The sequence below is a fragment of the Temnothorax curvispinosus genome, unplaced genomic scaffold (genome assembly GCF_003070985.1).
Source record: "Temnothorax curvispinosus isolate PA1 unplaced genomic scaffold, ASM307098v1 QBEX01001249.1, whole genome shotgun sequence".
NCBI lineage: Eukaryota > Metazoa > Arthropoda > Insecta > Hymenoptera > Formicidae > Temnothorax > Temnothorax curvispinosus.
The window spans coordinates 261,432-276,612 of NW_020211029.1; the positions used below are offsets into that span (position 1 = coordinate 261,432).

At 32.5% G+C, this 15,181-nt stretch overlaps 1 protein-coding gene across 1 annotated transcript in view; it reads left to right on the top strand.

The window, feature by feature from the left end:
* Positions 1-13,375: 13,375 nt before the first annotated feature.
* The window catches only part of LOC112461622 (phospholipase B1, membrane-associated-like), a 10,709-nt gene continuing 8,903 nt past the window's right edge, over positions 13,376-15,181 (top strand). Inside the window, exon 1 of the mRNA XM_025026939.1 lies at positions 13,376-13,511. Coding sequence (XP_024882707.1) covers positions 13,376-13,511 — 136 coding nt within the window. The remainder of the gene's footprint in view (positions 13,512-15,181) is intronic.

Below are 15,181 nucleotides of genomic sequence, written 5' to 3' on the forward strand. Positions count from 1 at the left end.
CAAATGAGACAGTGGCTGCATTCCGATATTCACTGTCAGCAACTTTCAGTACTAAAAATCTATAGTATACGTGACGTAAAATATAGATTTGCAGTACTGACAGTGAATATATCAGAATACAGCCAGTATCGATAGCGTTATTAGGTCATCAGTCATAGTTACAACGTCGCAAACAACTTTAAACAGAGTTAGTTATTTAAGTGTCAATTATTTAACCGTAGACAAGATGACAATGTATTCATTATTGTAAGAGCCGTCTTTTGGGTTGGGCAAACTCAAGCACAGAGACAGTTTAACTGGGTTCACACTATATTTAATTTATATATTTATTATACAGTTTAATACTTAAGTCGTATGTGCGCTTTCAAACAAACTCTTTACATCTTTACGTTACTCTATTGTTGTACTCTATTGTTTACATTCTGAAGATTGATTTGTTCAAATAAGAATAAAAACTGCGGTGTGCCCACTAAGACCTTTAGAAGCGATATGCATATATCAGATTGTTGGAAAAGAATTGGCGGTAGAGAACGTTATATGGACGATGGCTATGTAATCTTCGTTTGTCTCGCAGCTTTAAAAATAAATCTGTTGCATCAAGGAAACATAAGTTATAAACTTTCACAATTTACATAGTAATATTTCTCTCAAAATAATTATAGACACCGATGTTAATTTTTACAAAATTTTGAAGAAATTATTATACGCAAAACTTCGTGATTTTGGACTTCAAATTTATTTTATATTTAGATCCACATATTTAATGTGAAAATTCATTTTCAAAAATTAAATTTAAAGTCGACCTAAATTTTCTTAATTTTTTGTTTATTCCTTTAATTCTGCTTTAGTTACATTTTAGTCATCAGTGAATTAGTCAGGGGATACACCACTTTAAAAAAAAACGCGTCAACAACAGTATCTCATGGATGACTTACCAACAATATACCAACTATTCTCTGCTTTAAATAACTTTTCTTTTAATATACCAACAATTCACTGCTTTATATAATTTTCCTTCGTTCATACATGTACTATTTCCACATAAATATCAGGCATTTATGTCTATTAGTACTCAAAATAACTGCTACATTTTTCAAACTTTTTTTGTTTATAACTTTTTAATAAAAAACGAGCGCCGGTTAAAACTTTCTGAAGGTCACTCAGGAGGGTGACCTTGATAACGTATGTCAAAGCCAAGGTCATCGGAGGTGCCTCCCCTAAAATGCATAATTACCAAAAATCGGCCGAGAAGTGCATTTCTTGCAGTATGGACTAGAGTTCCTATAATAAGAGTTAAGACACCGTTATAGCTTTGTCTCACTCCCACTAACTTCTTCTTGGTTATAAAATAGCGGACTGGCGGACCAGTTATATAGCTTTAATTGTCTCACTCCCACTAATAACTTTGTCTAATTGTCTCACTCTCATTAACTTGGCTGAAACATTGGCGGACCAATAAAACATCATCATTACATTGGCTTAACTCTTATTATAGGGACTCTGGTATGGACTTGAACTCGGTCACCTCTTATATTCTTATATACGATGAAATAAAAAAAGAGCATGTCTTGTCGTGCTCTGCTGTAATAGATACGTTTTTAATGCAAAATACTTATTTATGAGTTTCTATCTGCAAATCGATAAATGAGAATGATTTTTCCTTTATGGAAGAAACATTCGCTGAATTCATGCTCAAGACAATTCCATCTTTGCGAAAAAAGATTAGCCTTTAACGAAAATCTACTGATATCTAATATGTCATAAAAATCGTTTCAATTTTTTATTTAATTTTTGACGTAAAACTATGTCTTTGTCGACAGTAAGTAGAGGATAACATTGGGAGCACAGATGCAACGAAAACATGCCACACTTTGAACGTTTATATCTTCGAAACTAATCATCGTAGAGTAATGATTAATACGTCATTAGATAGCTTATATAGTCTCATTTCCTCTTGAAAGTTTTAAAAGTCTCAAAAAGCTTCCTAAATGAGAAAGCCGAACAATATTATAAGCAAATAATTATGTTCAAGTTTCAACCACTTTCAATTTTGGCAATTTAATATCAATTATTGGCAACTTTTCTAATTACATTATATTCTTCAGTTTTTTTTACCCTTATTTCATATATAATTCTTTAAGATTTGGTTGATTAGACCCAGCTTTATTAAGCTTCTATGTATAGTACGTATTTCTAGCAAATTTTAACGTATGTAACTCAAGAATTAATCAACCAAATTTTAAAAAATTATATATGAAATAGGGGTAGAAAAGATTGAAGAACATAATAGAATTAGAAAAAATTGCCAGTATAAAAATCAAACGGGCACAGTAACAACTGTGCCGCAACCAACAACGTATAGAGCTGCATCAACTGTCGTTCCCTGAATACTTTAACATGAACTAGTGACAGTAGACGTAGCTCTACGTTGTTGGTTGCGGCACAGTTGTTACTGTGCCCGTTTGATTTTTATTATATTGGCAATTTTTTTCTAATTCTATTATGTTCTTCAACCTTTTCTACTGCGTTCTACTGCGTCTTGCTGCATATATCCGTATTGGCATCGGATAGAAAGATTGCTCTTGATACGCCCTTTAACATCATATTCCGTGCCTTTCGAGAATGGACTTTTAATGCTTTCGGTACGTATGTTAACCAGTAATATGTTATTTATGCCACCGTACGAATTGTAAGAATTTACATTCTTTTCGCTAGTCGCACGTCTGTTATTTTATTACAATGCTGAAATTTTCCAATTCCTCTTTTGATATAAAATGCAGTTGAAATCAGAATGTCAAATTACATAGCCATGCCATATATTCGATCGCCCAAAAATAGATTTTTTTTTATAATTAAAATGTAGAGCAGTATATGAGATGTGTACTTTATTAAATTTTACTAATTAATATAAAATATAAAAATAGTCATGATTAATAGTATATTGTACAACTAGTGGGAAAAGTGATCGATTCTGAATGAGTGTGAAGTTGGTCGCGCGAGCGAAGCGCGTGCGACCATCACACTCATTTGGGCTTGACCACTTTTCCCATTTTTTTAATTTCGACCGAAACCGAAACGATATTCGGTTATGTGTCAATTTTGGCAAAAATTGAAATCGAAAACTGAAAATCAAAATTTTCATGGAAATCCTAGAAGGGCCATATGTATACGCGCGCATATGTATACGCACATATATACTATATACAAAGGGTCGTTCAAGTCAAATCGGGACTTTAAGGGTACGAAATAACGCAAACAGAACGCATTTATAGAAATAAAAACTATATTTATTTTTCAATATTTGGACAATAATTCTTCTGTTACATTTATGCACTTGCCCCAGCGTTTCACTAATGCCTGGATACCAGTAGCACAAAAAGATTTGTCTGTACGCCGGAGCCAGGATCGGACAGCGTGTTTTACTTCGTCGTCAGTTCTGAAATGCTGACCTCCCAAGAAATTTTTTCAAGGTCCGTAAAGATGAAAATCGTTCAGAGCGAGGTCTGGACTGTGAAGCCTTGTGTCCACGATGCTAGAAATTGCTCCGAGATCTTAGACGCAAGGCTTAGGGAGGATAAGACAATATCTTCCAGCCAAGTTCCAATAATGTGCAAGTAGTGCGATGGGTAGTATGATGTACAGCCATCTTTAAATTGTTTGCACCATTCAAATGGTTTACTGCGGCTAATTGCCTCATTATCGTACTGTGCTTGAGGTCTTCGTAAATATCCGCCGGTTTCACAACTTTATTCACAAGAAACTTCATAATAATTTGCTGTTGTCCGCCATTTTGCATAACTGATTATCAATTGACTCGAGAGAACTACGCCACATACCGATGATAGACACTTGTCATTTATTACTATAAAAAAAATTCTTCGCGATCGATCGTATTCGTTTTATATCATGTGCAACTAAAAGTTCCGGTTTGACTTGAACGATCTTCGTATATACTTTTTGTTTATAATATAAATATCATAATTTAATTATCAAAATAGTAATTACACATCATAATCCTACTATTACAATCTTATTATCACAACCTATAGTTTGCTATATACTATCCGTATCATAATCATATTATTTCGCAACATCAGTCATCTGTTGTTTTTTTTTAATTGAAAAGATGTGGAATAATACATCCGAATTGTCGATTTAAGTGATTTAAATGACCGAAAGCGGTGCAAGATATCAATATATCAATTTACTAATGATAAATAATTGCGTGTTGTTAACATCGAAAGTCGTTCAAGGTGCAATTGTCATATTCCGATGATTAATGCGCGTCGTAATCGTAATTAAAATTTTTTTGCAAGTATTGTTTGCTATAATAATGAAAGAGCCTGGAAGGAGGAGGAATTATTAGAATCATTGGGCGCAATTAGAAGCAATCAAAAAATGTGTGAGTAATTTGTTTATTATTTTATTTATTACGTATAAATTAAGTAATTGCTACTAATTATTTTATACACGTAATATTATTTATTGAAATATTAATTATGTTTAATTATGCACGCGTATTACAATTTGAATATGTTTATGTAATATGTCAATGTAATTTATATTTGAACTCTGTATATGAGTCAAATTTTTTTATTTTAATTTAAAGAGTAATGGATCTGTGAAACTAATAAATAGATGTATTACTTTAAAATGTGAGCTAAAGGATACCAGTATTAATATATATTTAATCCTAGATTAAGCGTAATAGCTTATTGTGCACTCCGCATTCTCATATGAAGCTAAAATGAAATTCATTATATTGACGCATTGTTTATTACGGTCCCCGAAAGCAAATGATTAATCCTTATCAATAATAGTTTAATTAGAGAGGTCTCTATACTTTTCGTGTCTTTACATTCTTTTAAGTGTCCGATCATCTGGAATTTTCCAACATCAGCGTAGATGAGCGAATTCATAGCCAGATCCGCATGCCCGTAGTAGATGCAGGCACATACATCGAACCTCCGCACGCTATACTCTGTCCTGATAATGGTTTTGACCCTGAAGATATAATAGTGACGGCCATTTGTTGAACACTAGAAAAACGACCAACAAGCATGCCCATGTGCAAGGTGCACATAACATCTGAGCTATACTTAACAGTAATAATGACTACTAATATGATCCACTCCGAGATCCACTCTGATCAGATCCTAGTCTTTCTTGGCATGGCAGGACTGATGACCATCGTCAAAAGGATCAGATCCCACTTCAATCCAAATCATAAATATCTCACCAATAGATGGCAAGATGTTTGTAGCGCAACCGAAATAGAAAACATCTTCATATCGGGTGTTGTTTCGCGGGAACGATACATGACCTTTATTAGAACATTAGAGATGTGGCAGATTTTGATTGAATCGAGACCTGCACTCCGCAAAACCCTCCTTGTTGCCGCCCTGGACCTTCCGGAAGGATCCCCTGTGCTTGTGAAAACTGCGATGGCTAAAGTAAAAATAGAGATGCAATATTTCCACATGAAGATGATACTAAAGATGGATGCCTTCGTGTCTAAACAAAATATAAATATAAATAAAGCCATCTTCCTCCCGAATATCGCACAACAAGCTGTGGATCTCAGAAGAGCTATGGACGAGTTAAGCACAAGATATGGAAATCGTTTCCCATATTTAAAAATTTACTGGCCCGAAGAAACAGATCGCCTCAATTGTAGGAACTACCCAGACCTTTACTATGCGGTTGTTGCCACCGGAGTTGCCAACAAAGGGACAAGCCCTGATAGCGAAAGGCATATTTTAAGGAATTTGCAGACTCGTACTCCCAAACATATCATAGATGCTGAAGTAAAGAAAACGCTGAAATTTCGCCGAATTTTTGCATGAGTTTGATGGAAAGTAATAAGTGATGATAGGATGATTTTCGCGAAAGAGATATTATGTCTCCAAATTTATAGTAAGAATATTATCTTTTACACTTTTTACCAAGCATGATCTTTTACATATAGGTAAGATTTTCAGGAAATTTGAAATGCCATAAAGATATATATTAATAACATTATTTGGACAATTTTAGTATCAAATGCATTATAGTAGATTAAATTTTACTGTGCATTTTAATTAACGAGCCCGTTGCTTAGATAAATATTTAAAAAAGAGAAAAATAAGTAAAATAGAATCATAACAAGTAAAGTAGTAATATTTTCTAATACATGATACTTTTTATCTAAACTTTTTCATAGCGTTTTTATTTCATGGACGATGAAAATCGGAATAAGATATTTATGTATTCTATATATGTTTATGTCAAATGAGAAAATAAATTAGTACCCATTATTTTACATTAAACGCTTCATTAAGAAAAAACGACTAATATTTAAATATATTACTCTAGTTTTTTTTTTTTTAAATATTTTTTAAATATTATTTTATAGGATTAGATATCTACATTTGTGGCCTCGTTTTATATCTTTCCGGATTAAAGATTTTATTTTCGAATAGGGAGCAATGTTGGAAGATTTAAATCAAAGATTTTAAATCAGTATCTGACAATAATTACATATGTATGATGTGTATATGATATGAAACATGTGTAATATGTGTATATCTGCAGTAATAAATTTTTTTGTCCCGCGTCCTTTTTCTAGCTGCTTTTCAAACACGAGCCAGACTAGCTTTGTTTATTGATAAATTTTATACTATGTAATAGGCTTTATAGACTATAAAGGTTTATATTTTTAAATTGATCTCAAAACTTGCTTTGCACACTTTTGCTGAAATTTAGCATTATTAGCTTTACTAGTGAAAAACATAAGAACGTTGATTCCCTCTATCCAAACTGAAAATAATCGATTCAACGAGATGAATCAATATTTTAAGAATCGGTAAAAGAATCGACTTTTTATTATAAAAAAGAATTGATTCTCGATGAATCGATTAAGAATCAGGCATCACTAAGGGCCGATATCACAGTCTTCGATTAACGTGATTCTCCGATTAAACTCACTCCTTCATCTCTTTCTAGGGGGATAGTTAGAAAGAGATGCAGAGTGAGTTTAATCGAAGAATCACGTTAATCGGAAACTGTGATACCGGCCCTAATGAGAAGAAACGCAAGATACCGACAAAATTTGGATCAAAGTAACAAATTATCGAGATGCTAGTGGACAAGATCCTTTCGATTAATTGATTTATCCTTTAAAGTTCTGTCTTGAAAAAAATAGAGATTTTTAGATTTTCTGGTGAATAATTGGAAATTTCTAGAGGTTTTTGAATTCTGATTTTGAATTCAGAGATTTATTCCATAAGCGAGTTGGCAACACTGCATTAAAATGGTGCGATTTCGAGCCCGAGGGCCCGAGCACGTGGCTTTTGACTGCACTGAATATCATTCGTGCAACATGACTCGAGCGAGTGGGTAGCTTTGTATTGTCATCGTATTATTTCTCAAAACACAATTGCAACAAATAAGATTCCAAATGCTATCATTAATTTTGATTAGTATTACATCATCCGAATTTTTATTATTAGTATATTCTCTTTTAACATTGGTCAAATCGAACCAAGTGCATGAGTACTATTAAAGGGATCCTATATAGTGGCAGTAATTATGACATTTTTTTATTAGAAGAAATCTTTGAATTGGCTTTACAAAATTAAAGTACGTACAAAAATCTAGTGCCACACGAGTTCATATCAAAAATGAAAAAAAATTAAAAATTTTACTTAAGGCTCCTGGGTAGTCACCGCAGCCATATTGAATTTCTTGCTATCGAGGCGAGAAATTACCCTATTTTATGTTAGGGTATTTTTCGAAATAAAAAGACATTTCAATAAAAAATCACTATAGATCGTTTCAGCACACTTCTAAAATTGACCGGATACTATCCTTTTCTCTCAACAATAATAAACAAACAGCCATAAAACGAAGCCTAAACATACGGAAAAACAAACCGTTTTCGACTATCGAAAGGAGTGGAGAATGTTCCTTATTCCGCATATGTATTTTTTGCAAATTTTACCATACGGTCAATTTTACGAGTTTCACGAATACGTTAAACGTTATAGCACAAGTACAGAGCGAATAATAAAGAAATTTAACGCAACGCAAAATAGGTTGTCAACATGTCACAAGACAGAATTCTCCATTGGAGAGCGTAAGAGGAGAGAGTTCTTACTTCTGCCGCGACGGTACGGCGCCACCGTCAACGCAGAGTTCTCAGCTTAGGGACCAAGAGCCTTAATTTGGGCACATACAGCTATCACTTGATAACAATATTTGTTTAATACAATTAAAATAGTGCAGTTTATAATTATCCATAAATTATTATTTCTTCACTTACTAACATCGTGATATTTTAAGTATTAATTATTATAAACAAATGGAACATGAGCGATATAATTTTCCTTCTGAGAATCTTTTTTACTATTCAAAATTAATACACAAAATTTGAAAATTTCAAAGGAATCGAAGAGAGTGCCGTAATACTACATATATTTATCTAAATTTTTATTGAATCAGCAAATTAGTAGTTAGTGACACAAGGAATTACTAATTATGTAAAAATTAATAATATTTAGGTAAAAGTGAATTACACATTACAGGTAACTTGTCAGAGAAAAAATTCTAATTACGTGAAAATTAGTATTTAGGCGAAAATGAATTAATTTTTTTTGCAATTTTCAATTAAACTCTGCAAAATATCAAGTTGTTTCTCATCGTTAGGTGCAGACGATAGCCTGCCTGACCTAAAGCGATTTTTTACGCTACACTTGCAGTATAATCTTGAAACGTCGTATTGTTTTCAAAATAGTGGACTTATTAAATTGACGATTCGAATACGTGTCATTAAATAATCGAACGACATCAGTGAACGATCGTTCATTATCACCCCATCCGCGCATCATTAGGATAGTGATTCTTTCACACTCCATAATTCGTTAGCTATTTTTAGTCAAACGTTTAATTTTTAATTTATTAATTTGCGAATTAAAAAGACAATCAGAAGCAGAGAGCGCTCATCATTCTGAACGTTATCACCCTACCTGCGTGATTATATGCGCGAGAAAAGAACACTGAATACCCTGGCGTTTTTGCGTTTTATATACCCTCTCGGAGTATTGATCCACTGGGTGATCCAAAAAATCCTTATCTTAATTCAATGTCACATTAAAGTTCGGTTTTTTTTTACGGTATTGTTTAGAACAGAAGCCATACAGTCATCTAGTTTTTGAATCTTGGACTGAAGAATTAAGTAACAGATAAAATATAAAAATTATAATTAAACTGTAAAGAAACATCATTGAGATATTATTGTTAACGTAAGAATCGTAACACATATTCCAGTGAATGCCGACAACATTACTGGTTTTGCGACTGTCGCAATCTCGCGGCACGTCGTGTAAGCGATTTATAAACGGCAGAAAAATGCAACAGAAGATAAGTGATCACGTCGCATGATATGATTCATAGATCCTTGGTGAAAGGAATCATTGAAGATTAGTTTGATTGATTAAAGAATTGATGAGTTGTGAGATAAGCAATTTTTTTAAACTTTATGAATAATTTAATTATTTCTATAGATTTATGTAACATATCTTGAGGCTTCTGGTCCCTGCTTAAGGACGTTTTCTCGTCCTTATAGTAGAGAAAACCGATTTTCTTAGGATTTTCTTGAAACTGTGAATATACGTTAATTTAGATGTGCTTTATACGTGGTATAAATTTCAGTACCTCTTCCGGTATAAAAAATAAAGATACTGAGCCTCAAAGTTTCAAAAAAAAAATTTAGAATTTATTTTTTTTTAGTTTTGGTATTTTTTCCTTGTAGAACTCGAGAGGAGCAACTTTGGTCCTCTTGGCCAACCTCGTATCTCTTACCGTTTGGCCTGGAAAACCTTTTCATTAGTAAAAGTTGAAACTTTGAGGCTCAGTATCTCTATTTTTTATACCGGAAGAGGTACTGAAATTTATACCACGCATAAAGCACACCTAAATTAACGTATATTCACAGTTTCAAGAAAATCCTAAGAAAATCGATTTTCTCTAGTATAAGGATGAGAGAACGTTCTTAATATAAACAGTGATAAAATGAAGGTAATGCAAAGCCTTTAGGCTTATGCGCAGGCGCATAAACGTGCATAGTTAAGCTTCGTATTATAATCATTTTACGACTGTTTATTAACTGTTAGAGGAAATGGATAGAACTCGGAGTATTTTTGAAGTGATCTGAAGTATTATTTTATGCAAATATCTTTTTATTTGGAAATACCATACAAAAAATTTCAACGTGTCATTTCTCGCTTCTGACGTCATTAAATAAGGACAGCATCAGCAGAGACCAGGAGCCTTAATTTCAAGAAAAGTAACAGAAAGTTAAATTAAGTCAATTTAAATAATAATAATAATAATCTCTAATATCTCTACATTTTGAATTGTTTCGTAATTTGTTGATTAATTATTTCTGTTACTTTTATATTTTGTTTTAATTTAATACAAAAAAATTTTATTTTAATTTAATGTTGAAGTTGCGTTTGTCTTCACAGTATTCTTGTCTTGATTAATCTATTTTTCCAATAAAACTGACGTGTAACACAATAGTATGATATGCCGCTTTAGATATGCGAAAAATATGTAAAATAGATTACATAAGTTAATGATGCGAAATTGTAGATCATATATATTTGAAAAATGAAAAGCTACGAATGTAAGGTGCTCGTTACACATCAAATGTTTTCATCATCAGAGTGCTGCGTGCTGTCTGTACTGCATCGGTAATCAAGAAGCTGAATACTTTGAGCAATGCCGTAACTAGATACATTCGGGACTCTGTATGTTAACGCTTAATGCATTCTCTCGAAAAGAATAAACCATCTAATATTTTCCAAGATTTCCAGATGTTTATCCAAACAATATAATATGTACAATTGTAGTGTATTACGTCTCAAGGGGAGACCGGGGCTAAACCGTCTGTTTTTTTTCGGTGCCGATTTTTAACAACAAAATAAATAATTGTAGTTAAATGTGGTATACCACTGTAAGAGTGAACCTTTAGCTACAAAATTTATATAGGAAATTTTTGTCTACGTTGCTTTGTTTAACCGGTATAGAGCAAAAACAAAAACGGTGAAAAAATTGAAATCTTAAAAATGCCGGGGTTAAACCATCTACCCCCCGGGATAAATCAGTTTCAGGTTTGATTGCCCATGAAATATTAGACATCTACACTGGATTCGTGTTCAGCATGCATTACTCTTCATAATCAGCATGCATTTATAATCACGTACCTCGAGATTTGGAGAGCAAATATTATTGCAGATATTACAAAATTTCCACACGCAGACAATTTTACTTTTCACTACAAAAACACGTTTGCCCTCGTAAAAATCATAACACGGCAGGGCACCTGCCGAAACTCCGTTGGTTACATGGGTACCATAAGCAGCGTTTACAATGTTAATATGCGAGTTTGCACAATATACAGGTTTCGAGATATTTGATTAGACGGATTTACCCCGTAGACGTTTTAGCCCCGGTCTTCCCTAACATATATTATTTGAATATTATTCAATCAAATAATATTTTAATGCTTGACACTATATCTTTGTGCCTTATTATTTATGACTCTAATCGAAGATCATGGATTAAATTGTCAGATGCTAAAATTAATATGGTAAATTTAATCTATCGTCATCTTTCATTGGAATCGTGAATAAAACACACAACGTAATGTCAGCGTTAACATACTTTTCGACTGAATAGTATACAAATAATACGAGTATATTACTTGTGACATTATAGAAATGTATAAGTAATAACAATTTGCTACAGTATTTCTGCCGACATAGAAATATGATGAATACGAGAAATTTCTGGCATCAGTTTTGTCACATTTTTTTTATGCTAACAGCTTTGCAAGATCTGTTGTACTTTTTGCTATTCAAGTTCATATAAACGCGCAAAGATCTTATTTATCAATTCTAATTATTTAGTTTTAAATATGTTTCTATTTTCAAACATACTTAATAAAGTTATAAATAGCTCAGACAGTTTTCTTAGAAATCTACACGCGCATTCAAGGATTAATGTGGAATTTTCAAAGCATAATTTGCGGTGCATGTGTGTGAATGTATGTATGTGTATTTTAATGAAGAGAAAAGAAACGATTTTCTTACAATTCATTCAACGCGCTTTATTGATGCACCGCGCACGTTGTATATTAAAATAAGTCGCGACGCGCTTTACAGCGAGTCGTTGAGCTGAGACAAAAAAGGCAATTTTACTGTGGATAGAAATTGTTCAATAAATACAGAAATATAACAATAATTTTTATTGCTATAGTGTCACAATCACGATGACACGTACGCCTTTCGATCTTCATCAAATAGCGAAAGTGCCCAGAAAATTAAAATGTAAATGAAATTTTGATTCCTGTCAACTTTAACGATTAATATCTCGCGTCGCGGGGCAGAGCGACACTTTTTTCTGCCAGATTCGGTCGTTTCGTGCAAAAACGCGTCGAATGAGCCTAAATTCATCGTTTTTTGTGCTGCTGTAGCTAAACTGAAGAATTACCGAAATTTTTTGCTTTACTTTGCTGTAATAAATTTGTTTACGTTTTTAACGCAAAATACTTATTTATGAGTTTCTATCTGCAAATCGATAAATGAGATTGATTTTTCTTTTATGGGAGAAACATTCGCTGAATTCATGCTCAAGACAACTCCATCTTTGTGAAAGAAGATTAGCCTTTAAAGGAAATCTACTGATAGCTATTTTCTTTTAGTTACCTAATACACGCCGTATTCGGGATTGACGTGTAATTTTCAACACAATTTTCATCTATTCTTATATACAAAACACAGTGTATAAGATACCTACATCACTACAGCATTTGTGTAGTCAATATTATACCATAATTAAGTTAATAATTTTAATTGTATTTTACGTGTACGTGTTATTTAAATATATCGTAAAAATTGCTTTAATTTTTTTCGTTAACATTCGTCCGCGTCTTGTATAAAATATACGCTAATTGATTATTTTGACACCAACTGTCATACTTAACTATCAAATTATTCCTCAATCTTCTACGAGGACATCGAAAAATAGTCTTCAGTTCTTTAGTAGTATTCTGAAATCTCAAATTATTCACGGTTTGTTGTTCCTTGCGGCGACAAACAAAGTGGCCTTGCCTCCGATTGACAGACGGCGGCGATCAAGGTCTCGGATCTTCCACTGCATCCGAGCCTTCTTTGCAGGTTCGACTCCACGATGGGTCATTGGATACTTCGATCTCGGACGGTGCAACACGTACTTCTGCTGCAAAACACCAAGTTTCACAGTTCGGGTGTAAACGCGGCGCCGTCAAAGCCAAGCGACTTCTGGCTCATTGTCCGCACCACCCCGAAGAACAATGTGGAAGTGGTGGCAGTTCTATTGCGTTTTGCTGCATATATCCGTGATGGCATCGGATAGAAAGACCGCTCTTGATACGCCCTTTAACATCATGCTCCTCCGTGTCTTTCGAAATTGGACTTTCGATGCTTTCGGTACGTATGTCAACCAGTAATACGTTATTCATACCATTGTACGAAAGAATTTATATTTTCCTCGCTAGTCGCACTGTTATTTTATTACAGTGCTGAAATTTTCCAATTCCTCTTTTGATATAAAATTAAAACCATAGGCATAGTCCATTTGACGTTGTCTCCACGTAAGAACACGGAAAAAAGGTTAGTTACTATAGCAAATCTAGTCGTAAAATATTAAATAACGTTTTTTGCAGCGAGAGCTATATTTTCCGTAAAAGCAAAAAATGTAATACGTTACGCGTTTCTTTCCATTTCATACTAAGAAGATTTTCAGATTTTATACAAATCCGCACATATGAAAAATGTTCAAATTTATTATAAATTTATTATAATATTATAATAAATCTTAGAAAGCAAAAAATCTCGTTTAAAAATACTTATGTATATGCAATAGACATGTATATTTTAGTAAGTCGCAGTTTAACTTGGTTACCCACGCATCTGATATGTGTACATTAAAATTTCGTGTGAATAATTTGATAGTTAATTAGAAATAAAGTATTATTACAGTTTAGAAAAACAATTTTCTCAAAGATATAATCGTCAGAAATTGCCAAACAGTCTTTTCATGCATTGTACACAAGTATACATTACACCAATAGGTATATTCTTATTTGCCTGTTACCGCCGATATAGTGAGTGTTGACATATTTAACTTTATGATAATTTGAGTGTACGAGTTGAATAAAATAAAAATGTCTTTTGAACTTGCATAATGATCATGCGCGTTAGCATCAATAAAGCCTTGAAAAATGTTCAAACAGACACTAATTGACACCTAGTTAATACTATTTGGCACTTGTGAGTTTCTACGAAGATACTGTGACATTTTCAGCGAAATATAGTAAGCGTATAATATAACTAATATATTATAAGCATAATAAATGAAATAAATGTAACAGGAAAACATACATACCAATTTTATTTTTCTCAGGCGATATTTTTTACAGATTCTTCAATCATTTTTCGATAATTCCTTAGCGAAAACGCTGAAAATTCATGAATTTTTGAATTACGAGCATGGAAGAAGAAGAAAATCTTCTCGCGAATTCAACTTCACTGTAAATCCAAGTGTATTATTTCTACACGCATAAACGTCTAAAAATGACACATTGACTTAAGCTCGTTTTACGTGTTTTGTTGCGTGTTAAATTAATACGTTTAATCGTATTAAATTAAAAGTTAATACGTTCAACCGTGTTAAACGATGTAATTTAAAATGACAAGAAATGTGTAAGAAAAGCTTCAGTTAAAATAACACACTTGATTTTGCAGTGTTTAGGGGAGAATGATATAAATTATAAAATTTTTTCATTCTTAATTAATTTTAGATGGACATTACTTTAATATGACTATCATTAAAAGATAATTGATATTAAACTAATTTATAAGGAGACTCCAAAATTGACAAAAAAATATCTAGTAAAAATTATGCACGAGAAGTAATTAAGATATTTAATATATTTTCACGATTTGCGTGTTAAAAATCGTATTTTTTTTCATATTTTACACACACATAATCGTGATTATTTTCCTTAATGTATAAAGCAATATAATCATGTAATTAATCGGTACACACCCTATTATTATTATTATTATTATTATTATTATTATTATTATTATTATTA